Source organism: Episyrphus balteatus, chromosome 3 (assembly GCF_945859705.1).
Source record: "Episyrphus balteatus chromosome 3, idEpiBalt1.1, whole genome shotgun sequence".
In the NCBI taxonomy this organism is placed as follows: domain Eukaryota; kingdom Metazoa; phylum Arthropoda; class Insecta; order Diptera; family Syrphidae; genus Episyrphus; species Episyrphus balteatus.
Window position 1 is genome coordinate 65,320,252 of NC_079136.1, and position 16,352 is coordinate 65,336,603.

General features: G+C 30.9%; 1 protein-coding gene across 1 annotated transcript; it reads left to right on the forward strand.

Moving 5' to 3' along the window:
• The first annotated feature begins 6,777 nt into the window (after window positions 1-6,777).
• LOC129914336 (ras-related protein RabX-like) lies at window positions 6,778-7,565 on the forward strand. Its single transcript, XM_055993530.1, has 2 exons — window positions 6,778-6,912; window positions 6,980-7,565. Exons 1-2 carry the CDS (start codon window positions 6,859-6,861, stop codon window positions 7,496-7,498), a joined length of 573 nt encoding a protein of 190 aa, XP_055849505.1. The 5' UTR covers window positions 6,778-6,858; the 3' UTR covers window positions 7,499-7,565.
• The last annotated feature ends 8,787 nt before the right edge of the window (window positions 7,566-16,352 follow it).

A 16,352-nucleotide genomic window follows, 5' to 3' on the forward strand; every position in this document is an offset into this window, starting at 1 on the left:
TGGCACCTGCTAAGCGCGTCGACATGACCCATCCTCTTTCCATCTCTATGTTCGATAACGTAGTCAAAATCTGAAAGCTCTAAGGCCCATCGAGAAATTCTCGGATTCAAAATCTTTTTATTTAGAGTTTGGGTCAGCGACTTGCAGTCGGTGACAATTTTAAATCTGATTCCCGTTAAATAAATTCGGAACCTTCTTAAGGCATAAATTATAGCGAGTGTTTCCAATTCGTAAGAATGGTATCTTGATTCCTGATCAGTTGAACGCTTCGAAAAAAAGAAAATCGGATGAAATTGATTGTCATCTTGACGTTGCAACAACACAGCGCCAAAGCCTATACTACTCGCGTCACAGTGTAGTTCCGTATCGGCGGTAGGATTAAAAATTCTTAAAAGAGGAGCACTCAAAAGCTTTTCTTTTAATAAATTAAAAGTATCTAATTGTTTTGCACCGAATTCAAATTTCGCGTCTTTTTTCAAAAGGTCGTTTAAAGGTTGAGCTAATAAAGAAAAGTCTTTAATAAACTTGCGAAAGTAAGAACAAAGGCCTATAAATGAGTGCAATTTCTTTTGATTTGTTGGTATGGGGAAGTCCGAGACGGCTTTTAAACCATCACTATTCGCACCAATACCATTTGCCGAAACTTCGTACCCGAGATATTTAATTTTTTCGTACATAAATAAGCACTTATCAAGACGTAGTTGTAAGTTTTTTTCTGAAATAATATCTAAAACTTTCTTCAAAATCATAAAGTGTTCATCTTTAGTTTCGGATGCAATCAACAAGTCATCAATATAAACTAAGAGCTTCCCATCACCAATAAGTTCTTTAAAAGTTTTATTGATGAAGCGTTGAAAAACCGAGGGGGCGTTTTTCAACCCGAAAGGCATACGCATATATTCGAATTGCCCCATAGGTGTTACAAATGATGTAAACTTTATAGAGTCCTCGGCCATTTTCACATGGTGAAAACCGCTTTTGAGGTCGAGGAGTGAAAAATATTTTTTATTTCGTAATCTATCTAAGTGGTCCTCAATAAGTGGTAATCTTTCACGGTAATTTTATTTAAATTGCGGTAATCAACGCATAGCCGCAATTCACCTGTTTTCTTTCGAGTCAACACAATTGGGGAAGCAAAAGGAGAATTACTCTCACGAATTACATTATTTGCAAGCAAATCGTCCAAAATTTTTTGCAATTCAATTTTATGAGAAAACGGTAGACGTCGAGGCGCGCAATTAAAATAACTGTTAGGATCAGATAAAACAATTTTCATTTCATAATCATCCGGATAATTTGCATTACTTTTTGAAACACTCTCGGAAACTAAAGTTTTAATTTTAACTTTATCATAATAATTCAAATTTTCATTAATTTTTAACGAAATATCATCATGCACATCGCAAACATCAATTTTTAAAATTTTGTCTTCAAAATCTAAATCATCGAGATCATATTTATCATAATCATTTTCATCATAATTTGTTTGTTCTCTAATAATTTTCGTATTTGTTTCATTAACAACTAATTTAACGTTAGATTTAAGCAAAAAATCTCGTCCTAAGACAAGTGGATCTTTCATAGTTCCATCATTAACAACATAAGCACATAAATTAACAAGTTCACAATTAAAATTAACAAAACATGCAAATTTACCTAAAATATTCAGTCTTGAGTTATTAATACCATAAAAACCATAATTCGGTGGTTCCAAAGAAGTCATCATAAAAGGTGGCACGTATCGCCGTTGGACAAAACTGATGGGGCTGCCGGTATCTATAGTTGTCATCAAATGCATGTTACCTCGAATATTTTCTGCTTCAGGACTTGTAAACTGGAACTCCAAAACTCCATGGAAGTCATTCAAAAGTGTTGCAATATCGGTTGTAGATAGTTGGTTATCTTTTTGAACCATAAGCACAGAAGATGATTTGGGGCAATCGCTTACAGTATGGCCCACCATACCGCAACGAAAGCATGAGCCTTTTGGTCGACGGGGTTTTGGGCATTTTGGTGAAATGTGGCCCAACTCGTTGCAATTGTAGCATTTAATTTTTGTGTCGACTCGAGGCAAAGGCTTTGATTGCTGCACAGGCCTATTGAACGAGGAAGTCGATGGTTGAAATTCAGACTTCATTTTTTCGTATCTTCGAAGTATGGTTTTCAACTCAGCTATTGTGTTTGCCGTAAGCATAAGCTGCTTGTTGAAAACGGAATCTGGAATTCCCTTTATGATATAAGCAATCACGTCTTGCTCGTCGATTTCGGTTGAAGAAGCTATCTCCTGCATAGCTAGGACGTATTGTTGGAAACTTTCATCCTTATGTTTCCTTCGCTTTCGCAACGCATTATGCACATCGGTCGCGGTGGTATGCTGGTGAAATTCTGTCAAAAGCGCAGACTTAAGCTCGATCCACGAGCGAAATGACTTTGACCTTGCGAATAATTTTGCAGTACCCCTGAGCAATCGCTTAAAATAAATAAATGATTCGGACTCACTTAAGTGGTAGGTGACAACAGCATCCTCAATATTCTCAATCCATTTTGTGATCGGGTATTCATCATCACCAGAGAACGTAGGCAACGAGTCTTCGATGTCACGTGCTGTGCATCCAGCTGTAGGACGAACTTCTCTAGCGGGGCTATGGCTATTTAGTTCAGCCAATCGTTTTTCGAGAGCCCGAATTTCTTCCTTTTTGCGAAGCACCTCACGAAGTCTATCTAATCGTTGTTGGACTAAATTTTCTTCGTTGTCCAAATTGTCGCCGTCGCCATCGTCGCCATCGTCGTCACCTTCACCATCATCATCATTCACAGCATCAGCAGGGAATAAACCCTCGAGTTCATGTGGCTCAAGCAAAGCAATGGCTTCATTTAAGCGAGCCTTAAGTGCAGATTTTAAGCCAAGTGTGGATAAATCCATTTCGGCCAATTTTAACTTCAGATTCTGAACCGTGGAAGTTTCCACAAATCTCGACGCACGTGCAGTAGCATTCATCTTTACACATGCGATTTTTCACAAAAAAAAATTTGACAAAACTTAAGCAAATAAACTACGTTGCAAGTTCTTAATCCCACTTCTGATTAATTGTAAGCGTCTTTCATGCTAATTTCATTACAATTTACTAAAAACAATAAAAGCGAAACCATGCGAGCAAAATAAAACTTATTAAAACATGCAAATAATTAAACTTAGGCAAAAAATAAAGCAAGCAATAAAATAAAAGAAACATTAAACTTGTCCATTCGACTTCTTTATTCAGAGTGTGACTTAAACATAAAACATAATTTCATTTGCTTAAAATAAGAGAGCTTTCACAAGAACGTTATTCAACAGTACAAAATGTTTTACATGAGAACAGCTTAAAAATCATTCGATTTCTTGAGAAAGAGTTTTGCATTAAGCTCTTATATATTTGAACAGTTAATATTTCGATAGAAATATATGCATCATAAAAAGCTTTCTTGCTTTCAATAAATAAAATGAAACATGAAACATAATATCGTAAATAAGCGTTGCCGTACGTTATTATTATTAATGTCGTTTATAAAATAATGATATTACAATTGCATGTAAGAGATGAAGTCTCTTACAGTATTGTCATCAAAAACCTGGCCATAATTATTTTTCGTGGTTTTTGTTATTATTTCTGTTTAAAATGAGTATGCCTGCAAGAAAATACCTACAATATAAACCTAGTTTTTGTTATTTTTATTTTTTAACCAAAAACTAAAAAATTGATTAATGGCCTGTACTCCGCCTATCGACATTATTTTTTCAAATTTTTTTCCTCATCCCTAATACGCAATTCTCAGTTTCTTTCCTCTCTTCCCCAACCTTAATTAAGATCACCCAAAATAAAATACACTAATAACATCAGTAAATTTAAATTAAAAATAAAAAACGTTGCATAAAGTAAGGAGTATTTTCTATCAGAAAGTGAAAAACTAATTGACCCTCGATTCTCTAAAGAGCACCTAAGAGCACCCAATTTTTGTTGCATTGTGTTAAAGAATATATAAACTAACTCATAAGTTTCAATTCATCGCAGAATAACGGGGAATAATAAAACAAAATCATTGAAGTTCAAATAATAACTTACCAAAAATATCACGTTTTTAGATACTAATTGTAAGCCCGAAATAAAATAGAAAAAACCATCTAAAATTTTCAAAACTTTATTAATATCGTTAATAAATAACTGAAGAAGAATTCTCTATTTAAATTTCTTTAAAATTTCTATCACAACACTTCGATATCGCATATAGAATAACACTTACCAAAATACTTCGCATTCAAATGAGGTAGATGTAACAGTTAACTTTGAACTCATTTTTTAACAAGACACGATCGAAAAACAAAAAAATTAATGCAGCATATTGACACATGTTTATTTTGCACCCACTTTGCCAAGCTTTTTGGCGTCAATTTTGATTTTCAGAAAATCGACTTATGACCAGGTTCTTACTGAAAATACTCCTATGTGGTCGACGAGTTGGCAATAGTTTTTTCTTAAACGTTTTCCAACGAAAAAAGTATTGATGTTTTTTGCCGACGAATTGATTCTTTTTTCGTCTTTTAATAAGATTCTACACATATTATTACACTGATTTTAACACGCATTACAAATTTGAAGAGAATTCGTTGTTTTTATTAATAAATAATTAATATTCTTACCTACCTACAGTTGGAAACAAAAGATATTTTTCTTGTTTTTTTTGAAAATATTAGCCGTTTTTATTATCCTACTTGATCCATATAGATCACTAATTACAACGTATTACAACAACTATTGAGGCCCCGTGTGCCCTTATGCGGTAAAGACGGCATTGCTAATAAGTGTTTCTGGAAAGGAATTCGTAGCGGATTGCATCATTTTTGAACCAAAAATATAGGTGTTTGAAATTAGGCATCCTCAAAATTCAGAACCTTAACAAACAGTTCTCTTGTATTGGTTAAGGTTTTAAATACAAGGAGGCGATGGTATTGGGTTTGAAGAAGAGTCAAAAACCAGATTTTTTCTGTGCGCTAAGTCATAGCCGTATTTAAGGGGGGGGGGGGGGGTTATGGGGTTTAACCCCCCCGAATTTTTTTTTTCATAAAATCAAAAGATATAGTATAAACAAATACAAGTCTAATATTTGCAGTACTAAATGGTTTGTTTGTGTATTTTTGTAATTTAATTACCTATCTGAAAATCTCCCTAAAAGTCTTTACCAATTTCGTATCGTTAAAGAAGCTGTCGATGAAGTTTTTATAAGGAAAAACAACAATTTTGTGGTCCATTACAACGTTTGGTAAGGGATTTTTCAAAAAACTAGTTTTTAACTCTTTGATCATGTAAACACCTTAAAATGGTCTCTTAAGAACCCTTTAAATGACACAAGTATTTCTACAAGGTTTTTGGTGTCGAGACTAAGCTATACTTTTTCAAAGGGTTGCTGAACTCGAATCCGAAGACAAAAATATTCGATCACATCTCGTTTTTGAAATATTAAAGTTAAATCTATTTAAGTCTTTCCGACATCTTATCCTTTTATTTCAGAGAGTACCTATGTAAAAGTACCTATGTAAAATTTTTCGTTATATTTTTAGCTTTCTATTTTATCAAATTGTTTCAAATTAGAAAATTAGCTCATGCCAAACAACTTGGATTATTTAAAATTTTTAGTTTTAAGTATTCCCGATTTAATTTAGAATTAAATAGAATATATCAATTTTTTGCTACAAAATTTCAGTGGGAGAAAAATTTCATATTTCAATGTTTTTATAAATATAAAATTGTGCTAAATAATTTTTTGTATAAAGCCTAATAAAATTTATTTCTTCAAAAAAATTTTTTTCCTCGCTAACGCTCGCAATTTATATCAAACAACTTATCACTCCTTGTACCAATTTAAACTAGAGATGCCGCCGAATATTCGGCCATTTTATATTCGGTACATTCTTAAATTCTTCTACGGTAAGCAGAGCTATTTTAAACTTTTAACTATGAATTTCTCTCCTAAAAAATACTTAAAAAGGATATTGGAAAGTTTTTCTCTCTGACACAGTTCTAATGACCATTTGCTTTAGAGGAATTAAGAATCGACTGCAGTTACATATAGTTGATAAAAAAGTTTTGTGATTCCTAAAAAAAAAATTTGTTCGGTCTTCGATGTTGTTATTTATTTTGTATTTATTTTAACTCCACTTCAATGAAATGCTCTACAATTTTCTTTGCTTTAGAAGTAAATTTTCCCTCTACACATATCAGAGAGTATATTTCTAATATGAAAAAAAATATTGAAACTTAACTATATCAAAAATTTTGAAAGTAGGTAAATTAACTAAGCTGTCAAAACCAGCAAGCATACGTAAGTTATCAGAACTATGAAACCCCCTTGAAGGAATATTATAACTAAACTATATGAAACTACTTCAATACTGAAGTTTGACAGTTGCAAGGTTAAAATATCCAAAAAAGTAAGTTTAAAATAACAAAGGTTTGTTCAGCAAGAATAAGAAACATCTTATTGGCCACAAGATAAAAGTTAAATTCGTTTTAGAACTTTGTTGGTTTTTGCAGTAAATACCCTTATTTCCTTTTTCTACTTTCTACATTTTCAGTTAATCCAAATCATTTTTGCATCCGATTAGTCACTTAATCAAGGTATAAGATTTATAGAAAAATTCTCAAGAATCATGTTGATCTTATCAGAAAAACGTCAATCAAAGTGGCTTATCTCGTTTTCAATAAGAATTAAAAAAAATTATTGATAGAACTCCATCAAAACTTTCGAGTATAAATAGAGAGCTTGGATTAGTTCAAAAATCATTCCTTTAGTTGAAGTCTTTAACTTACTAGCAGTTTCATCATGAAGTTCCTCATCGTATTGAGCTTGGTCCTTGTTAGCGCACTCGCTTACGAGGTAGGACTTTATTAATCATTTATTTAAAACTTATTTTTTTCAATAAATATTTCAATAATATTTCCAGACAAGCAACAACAACAATAACAACAACAACAACCCATCATACGACAACTCCAACGAATGGGATGCATCACCACGCAATGGTGGAAACTCTGTAAACGGAAGACGTACCCCAACTGACATTAATGGACTCACTGCTGAAAGTCTTGGAGATATGTTCCAAAGACAAAGCCAACAACGTGGTCACCAACGTGGTCAACATGGTCCAGGATCAATGAACAACAACAACCAAAACGGCAACAACAATGGCAACAATGATGATGAAACTTCTTCCCTAGGATACTGGGCTTCATATCCCGATTCTGCTGCATTCGATGCCAAGATCAAGGCTCGTCTTAGCACCTCAAGAGCTCTCAGTGACAAGCCTGAGGTTCGCAGAAAGATTACCCAACTTGCTGAAGAGAAATTCAACCAGTGCAAGGTTTTGACCGATGACAGAGAAAGAGCTTGTCTTGGCCGCGTCACCGGACAAATTATGCAATTGGTTTCTGCTGTCGAAAACATGACACGCAACCCACAATAAGTTCTTTTTGTAATTTGTGCAAATCAATTAGGCTGTGTATAATAAATTCACTGCATTTAAATAAAAACCGCATTATGTAAAAAAAAATATTTTCGTATTTAAATTTCAGATTAATGACTGTTTATGAGTTTGAAATTCGTTAGTTCAATATTCCGAAAAGGCACCACATCCGGTTTGGTAAGCTTTCATTTATTAAATACAACAACCGGTTGTTGTCTGATATTATACATTTTCACATATCACAACCTTTTAAGCTTTTGAAATAAAAAAAAAAAAAAATAATTCATCAAATTCGAAAATTCTGTGGATTATTCATATAAACTGTTGCTTAGTTTTTTATTATCTGCAGAATTATTGCGCTTAAGCTTCTTAAAAATTTCACTGGTCTGAAAGAAAAACTATACTTTTCTAAAAGATTTTTGTGTGCTGATTCCGAATCCGCACATTGGCCCGTTAGAAAATCTCGAAAACCCATTTTGTTGCTGTTTTCGAAGCAATATTTTGGCATAATGTAAACTTTTTCAACTAAACTAGTCACGGTTTATAAAAAAAACTTATTTTTTTCTTTCAAATTCAGTTTCAATCTCCTCAATACCTCATTTCTTATTCGAAATATCTAAATTTAAGTAAGTTAAGTAGGTTTGGCATATCTTATCATACAGAAACTAATCATTAAAAATTCATATTTCTTTCTCTTAAGAACAAAAGTATACTTTCAGATTTTAGTATGCTGATTTTGAATCCGAATTCAAACAAATTTGATCAGCTCCTGTTTTTGAGATACAGTATTTTTTTTTTTCTTTGAGATTTTTTAACCATAACCTTGATTTTGTAATTCTCTAAAGCGTATATATACGAATATTAGTTTTATTTTTGTACTAGGTCAAACGAATCTTAAAGGGTTATTTTCTACAAACTACTCAGTGGTAGAATTTTTCTGAATCCAGTCTTAGATTCAGGAAAGTCAAATCTTTCATAATTTCAAAAAATTATTTGAAGGAGAAAAAAAAGATACATTTTTGCAGACCAGTTTAAACTTATTTGGAATAAAAAGTTACACTAAGGGCCGGTTCGTTCACACTCGATTATTTTTTAATCAAGGAATTTTGTATCCTTGATTAAAAGATAATCGACTGTGAACAAACTAGGGCTAAGCATGCTAGATTCTTTAATTGTATAGGAATTATTTCATCTTAAATTTTATAACTCTAGGACTTAGGCCCAATTTATTGACTCTCCATTAAACTTAAATCGCCATTAAAAAAGGGAATTTTAAAATTAAAAACAAAATTCGTTTAATTCAGTCTCTTTTAAGGATTTTTTTGAAGTTTGGCATCATTAACTAATTGAGTATTAAATTTAAAAGTCGTTTTAGTTAAAACACCAAATTTGACCTTTTAAGAGGGATTTTTAGAGCAAATGGAGGTTTTAAACAGGATTTCTATTTATTCACTCTCCATTAGTGTCAAATGTCATTTCTTTATTGTTTAATTATTATTTTATTTGAAAAATGTCAAATGAGCTATAGAATTATTAAAACAACAACACAATTATGAATGAAAGTCCAGGCGAGAATTTTTTTGTAGGTACGTACAAATATACGTATAATGTATGAATTTATTCCATAAATAAGTTATGCATTATGCATATATAAAATGACTAAAGCTCACCAGAAATTTTATCATTGTTATTTAAAGGGGAGAGACAACACTTTATTTTAGATTTTTAAAAGACACAAAATCCAATGAAATTAATGCATTCTTATTTACTTACCCGAGCTCAGAAGAGCACATATAGTACTAGATTTCCTAGATTTATCTTCTCCACTTAAAAAAACCACTGCTAGTAAAAACAATCAGGATTGAGATGCATTTTATAATCAACTCAGAACATTTTAGACCACTTCTGTATATCGTGACTCTCGTCTTGGGATTTCGTCTTGCGTTTTCGGCTACAAAATAATTACGCGGCGTAGTTTTTATGTTTTTCATATTGTTTATAATTAAAATCTTCAAATTCAATTTGACAAAATCGTAGTTTTTGACAGTTTGAATAAAAAATAAATAAAAATTCCCTAGGATATTTTTAACAGAGTTTTAAATTTAAAGTTTCCATTAGAGGTAAAGGCTTTAACTAAAGAAGAGTGAATTAAATGAATTTTTAATGATGTATACTTAAAGGCGTCAATAGTTTAAAAACGCCGTTAACTAAAACGATAAATTTCAAAATTTAATGGAGGCTCAATAAATTGGCCCTTAGAGATTTTAGCACTTTACTTTAAGAATTCAAATAAAATCTACTGAATAATTTTTAAGTTGATTGACAAACTATAAATTTTATTTTTTGTTAGTCAGCGATATAATAGTTCTAGCCCATTAATTCGTATAGTCTCTACGGTCACTATGGTGTATGAGTAACATTATCTTCTATTGCAAAATTAACTGTTTAAACTTTTCAATAAGGGTTTTAAAATACATTTACGGAGAAAAAAGCTACCTTAAAAAGATGATGCTCACTTTAAATCCCATCTTCTTAAAAAAAAATATATTTCTTCTAAAAATAAATGAAATCCGCATAAATTTAAGTCAACTTCATTTCATTTTTAAAAGAATAGGATCGATCCCCAGTGATCGAAAATTTTTTTTTTTTTTTTTTTTTAATTAAAAATTTTAAGAATCATTGTTGTAAGCCCCTTATTTGAAAGAAGGTATATAATATGTAATTATTGCTTTTCCATCATTCATTTAGCTTCTTTTATCTTTTAAAAAATAAGCACTTTATTACTATGAAAAAAACAAAGTCAGTTCTAAAAAGGTACCTACCAAAGATTAAATAATATGGAAAAATTAATGAATTAAAAAATTCTGATTTCTAAAGAAAAATTTTTTTGTTTCCGTTGTTTTTGGAATATATTCAACAATGTTATACCATTTTGAAAAGAGAATTGAACAAGCCAACTTTTATCGTTACTTTCCAAGTTTCGTTGTGCATTTTTTGTTGCACTATATTCTATTGAATTAGAAGGGTTATTCAAGGTTCCATAGTAAAATAAAATAAAATGCACGACTGGGTGGCACGAACTTGCTCTTAGAGTTCAAGGTGCTTAAATTTTTAAGACTTTTTATTTATAAATTTGGGAAATGTCAGGTACAAAAAAATAAAATAAAATAAAAAAAACATAAAATTCGTTTAAAAAAAAAAAATAAAACAAAATCTGAAATCAAATTGCCCTCCAAAACAAGTATGCAGTTGCAGTTTTGATTGATATATTATTAAGTTGCATTTTTGGAAAAAAAAATTTCAAAATCGTTAGAGCTGTTTTTTAAAAAACTAATTTTTATAAATAATTTTTTGGAAAAAAAGTTTTAAAACAAAATTGGTATGCCATTTTGTAAAAAAATCACTAACCAACAACTAAAAACAAAATTTCAAAAAACTTCAATGTCCCGTTTTCGAAAATTTGTTTTTCAAAAAAAATATTTGCAAAATTTTTTTAAAAATCCAAAAATTATTTTTTTCGAAATTTTATTTTTGGCTTATGTAGGTATATTAAAATTATATAAATGCTTTTTCAGAAAAAGTTTCGTTGAAATCGAATAAGCTGTTTTGGAGCAAATCATATTAAAAAAAAAAAACGGTTCTATGGCAAGTACAGTTAATAATGATTTTCAAAAATAATTTTTTTTCATTAGAAGATAGACCTTGTCTTAAAACTTCCAACTAAATTTTTTAAACAAAATCGTTGGAGCCGTTTCTGAGCAATTTCAACTTTACTAAAATCGGTATACGACAAGTACCGTTATTTTTGGTCCAAAAACATTAATTCCAAAAACCCCTATTGAGAGTCGCCAAATAACGCTACATACCAAATTTGACATCAATCAGTCCATTCGTTTAAGCTGTAGCTTGGTTTACAGACAGACGGACTTCCGGGACCCACTTTTTTGGCATTCTCTATCATCGTAATGTCATGGAAAAATGTTATCTCAACTTTTTTTTTTGTACGAATGCATAACTTGATATATGTATAGTACCTATATCGCAAGTAAAAATGAGAAAACTTAAGATTTGTAGTCACGGGACATGAAAGACCGTCATAGGGTGACCATTTTTTCAAGGTTTTTTTTTTTTAATGCCAATAACTCGCACAATACATGGTTACATTTTTAATAATTATTTTTCTGATTACTGCCACCACCTACCGTTTTCTTTTCGACTTTGACTTTTGGGACACCCTATGTATATAAAATTCAAAAAATAACATCTTTAATAATTTTTAAATCGCTCAAGCAGAAAGTCAAAATAGAAAAAAAACAAGAAAAGAAAAATAAACCTATAGCTTCGGCACTTTGTTTTTGATTTTTCTGAAAGTCCATAGAGGCGAAATTACAATTTTACTTTTAGGACCAAAATTAACGGTGGATAGATATTTTTTTAATTTTTTTTTACTTTCTTTCTGGATAAATATTTTCTTCAAATTACATACTAGCTTGTTTTTGAAAATCAAATATCAATTTTTTTCAATTTTTTTTAACATCATTTTTTTTTTGAAAATAGTTGCTGTTTTTTCTAAGTGTTTAAAATATTATATACGATAAAGAACGTATGCCATAATTCGACCCCAGATTTCAATTTGTTTTGAAAATCTCTTTTTTGAAAACGACATTCTGAACTTTTTTGAAGATTTGTGTCAAACGGCGGATTAATCTTTTCTTAACCCTTTCGGTACCAGCGTTACTCTCATGTTACATATCTTTGAAAATTCGTAAAAAATATTCCATTAAATAATTTTTTAGGTTTCGATGTATGGCTTAATTGAAAGATAATAATTCATAGTTACTGGATTAGTACAAATAGTTAGTCAGATAACATACTTTTAATTTTTGTTATCGAAAAAGGGACTGAAATCCACATATTTTTACAAAAAATTGTTTTTAAATAATGGTCATAATTTTGAAAAAAAAAAAGATATACAAAATGTTAATCCAGAGATTTGTTTGAAAATCAAACTTCATTTCATTTAATTTTTTACCGACTTACAAAAAGGAGGAGGTATTCAATTCGTCTGTATTTCTTTTTTTTTGTTTTTTTTTTTTGTGTTTGTTACCTCATAACTTTGGACTGAACCAATTTTGATAATTTGTTTGTATTGGAAAGCTGAAAGCTGCAATGTGGTCCCATTTCAATTTCATTCAGTTCTGACCATATTAGAAAAACCATAAACCCAGTTATGATCCATGGAAGTCGGTTTTGTTTTTTGATAAAAATGATTATATATTTTTAAAGTTTTGTTTCTTAGTGTTGATAAACATTTTCTTAAAAATTGCATACCAGCTTTTTCTGGAAAATTAAATTTCAACTTTTTTCAATTTTTTTTTTATTTCGGAAAACGGTTGAAAACGGTTCGCACATTTTTTTTTAAATCAAATTTCAATTTTTTCATTTCATTTAATTTTTTTTCATCAGTTTTACGGAATCGTTTCACTTATCTTTTTTGGAACTTGCTTTCTAAATGTTGATTAATATTTTCTGAAAAATGGCATATCAGCTTTTTTGTAAAGTCATGTTTTTTTTTAAACGATTTAAGAGCGATTAGATTCCCTTTTTTACAAGAAATCAAATAGCATACTTGAGGTATTAATATTCTTTCAGTGTACATTCCAATTAGGGCTCTTGATACCCGCATACCCGGGTAACTACCCGGGTACCCGGGTACCTGCATTTCCGGGTATTACCCGGGGGCCATAAATTCGGGTACCCGTTATAATACGGGTACCCGGTCATATTCGGGTAGCCTTAATATTTTCGTATCTAGGCATAAATAATGTGATTGAAACAGATTTAAGAACATTTCTCGGTCTTTGCTGTTTACCACACTGTAAAATCAATAAATGTATAGTTGGATTCGATCGATTCGACTATAGTCGAGGTTAAAAAAAAAACATAAACAATATTATAAATTTAACATAACTTTATTTCTTTTTGACTTTAAGACTTTTATACAAAACAGTAGTATAGTACAGTATTTATATAAACAACTAGCTGACCCGGCGGACTTCGTTACGCCTCTTCTGCTATTTACTTCCAATGTTGGAGTCAATCTTTTCTTAAAAAAAAAGAAATCGGGTCACAACATCAAACATGTGTTTTTTTAGTTCTATTGACTGCATTATCAAGATTGATGTTTGCGGACTTAAAGTTCCTGTATTTAGAATATGATATATTACGAATTTAGGCTATTCATATCAGCTGGAAAACTAACTTTTTTTAACTCCTTGAAAACAATATAAAGCCACGACTTGAAGTTGCCAAGCATTTTAATTCGTTATTATAACGCATAAGGCTATAAAACTTCATAGTTCTCCCATTTGGGTTAAACATCCACTCCTAAAATTTGCTATCAACTTCTTAAAAGGTGGACGTTCTAAATTCGACTGTATTTCTTTTTTATGTTTATTACCTCATGACTTTCGACTAGGCGAACCGATTTTGATAATTCAAAGCATCAGTGCAGTCCCATTTCAATTAAGTCCATTTCTGTTTAATATATATGTATTTATGTCGTGAAAATGTTATTTCCACAAACAATAAAACTTTCCAATAGAACTGATGAAATGCGCAGTCAAAATTCAAATTACTAAGACTAAAATTTGTAATTTAAATACTGTCACGCACCATTTAGTTTTATGAAAATAAATCTTGGTAGATTCTCAGACTAGCCGATATGTACAAAAAAACTCATAAAAAAATCGTTGGAAAAAAATTTAAAAATTAAATTTTGAGTGGATAACCCAACCATGTAGTGGTATGAAAATAGATGTTGGCCGATTCCTAGACTTACGTGATAAACCCACAAAATTTCATAAAAATCGTTCCAAAAATATATTTAAAAAATGTTTGGTTGGACCACCCTAACCATTTTATGATATGAAAATTCATATTGGCAGAATGGCCGATTCTCAGACTTCACGACAAAAATTGTTACACTCGTGAAACTTGGCAAAAAGTTTGCTTTTGGGATAAGAACCAAGGATGAAAGAAGTAAAAAAATAAAATGCACGACTGGGGTCGCACGTACTTGCTCTTATGTTAAAAGTAGTTCTTATCTTAAAACCTTTTATCAAAAAATGAGGTTTTAAATCATGAATTATATCTTTTGATCTGATATTATATACAATATTCCATTAGTTTTTAGTTAATCTATTAAGGGCCAATTTTTCAATAGTCAGTTAAACAGTCAGTTAGTACTTATTCCTAAGGTTAGAGAAAAAATCAATTTTTCAACAGCCAGATATAGCTTATTCCTAAGAATAAAACTATCTGCTTCTTTCAGAGACGAATAAAAATTATTCTAAGGAATAATCTCAACAAAAATATTGTGTCGGTTGTCAAAGCTGTTTTGAAAGAATTTTGAAAAAAATACAGTGGAACACAAGAAAACAAAAACAATCATGAATAAAAATGACGTTTAATTTTAAATATTTTTGAATTTGACAATTTATTTTTGTTATTCTGTAGAATAGATTTTTCTTAATTGAAAAATTCAATGTTTTTATCTGATTGTTTATGAGCCTAATAACTTTATTCATCGAACAGTTAACTGACTGTTTATTAGAAGACGGAAAAATCGGCTCTAAGAATAATTCTAAAAGCATATAATTTTTTACCACACACGGGAATCGAACTTCGTATCTGCTTGGTGGTAGTCCACCACTCTACCCACTCGGCCATCCTAGTATATTCATTAATGAAATCAAAAACTTAATCAGTTCAAATAGCAAAAAAATGTCAGAGCTAAATTATTCAATGTCAAAACCCAAAAGTGTCCGAGCTAGATTATTTAATATCAAAACCAAAAATCAAATACAAAACTTGGTAACTTCTGTAAAGCTCCTATAAATTCATTAAACAGACTTATCCGTAAAACAAGCTTTCTTCGTTTAAGTTTATTTAACAGTATTTAAACAACTTATTAGAAGTTGTTAAACAAGTCCGAACTTCTATAAGCAGTTAAATTCTGAAGCAAGTTCAATACAAGCTGTATAAAAAGTAGAACCTGGAAGATTTCAATTTACAGAAGCTGCTATGCTAGTTGGGATGTGTACATTCGTGAGCATTGATGAGATTATGTAACATTCGCGTATCAGAAATCAGAATACAATGCACGACGCTTATAAGAAACATCAAAGTGTAATATGTATTCTTATGACGGAAAGAAACAACTTTCTTCAAAATAAACTTTTTTTGTTAAAACCTTACCAACGCATATATGGTTCTTTTGAGAAATAGAAAATTAATTTTATAAAAACCCAAAAATTACACCGGCACACAAAATAAAAAAAGTGTCATGTACCAGGAACCAGACCTATCTTTCTATATGTTTTTGGGCACGCTGAATTCGAATTTCAAGTCCGTTTGGCCCGAACACCCTTCAGTTATGAGAAAAATGCAAAAAACTCAAAAAAAGTCATAAAAATCCAAACAAAATGCAGTCACAGCACAAAACTGGAGGGTGACCGGGCCAAACGTACTTGAAATTCGGATTCAGCGTGCCTAAAAACATATAGAAAGATAGGATGGTTCCTGGTACATGACACTTTTTTTATTTTGTGTGCAGGTGTTATTATTGTTTAAACCGTGTTTGTTATGGGTAATTTTTTAAAGGCTCATATTTTTCAAAACGAATTTTTCTTATGAACGACTAATTACTTATAAATAAATTAAACTAGATTTCTCTGATATTTTCCCTCATTTTATGCTATTAAGAACACGTTACCCGGTTTCTCGGGTACCCGCCACTTAAAATACCCGGGTACCCGCACATTCGGGTAATACCCGCATATTCGGGTACCCG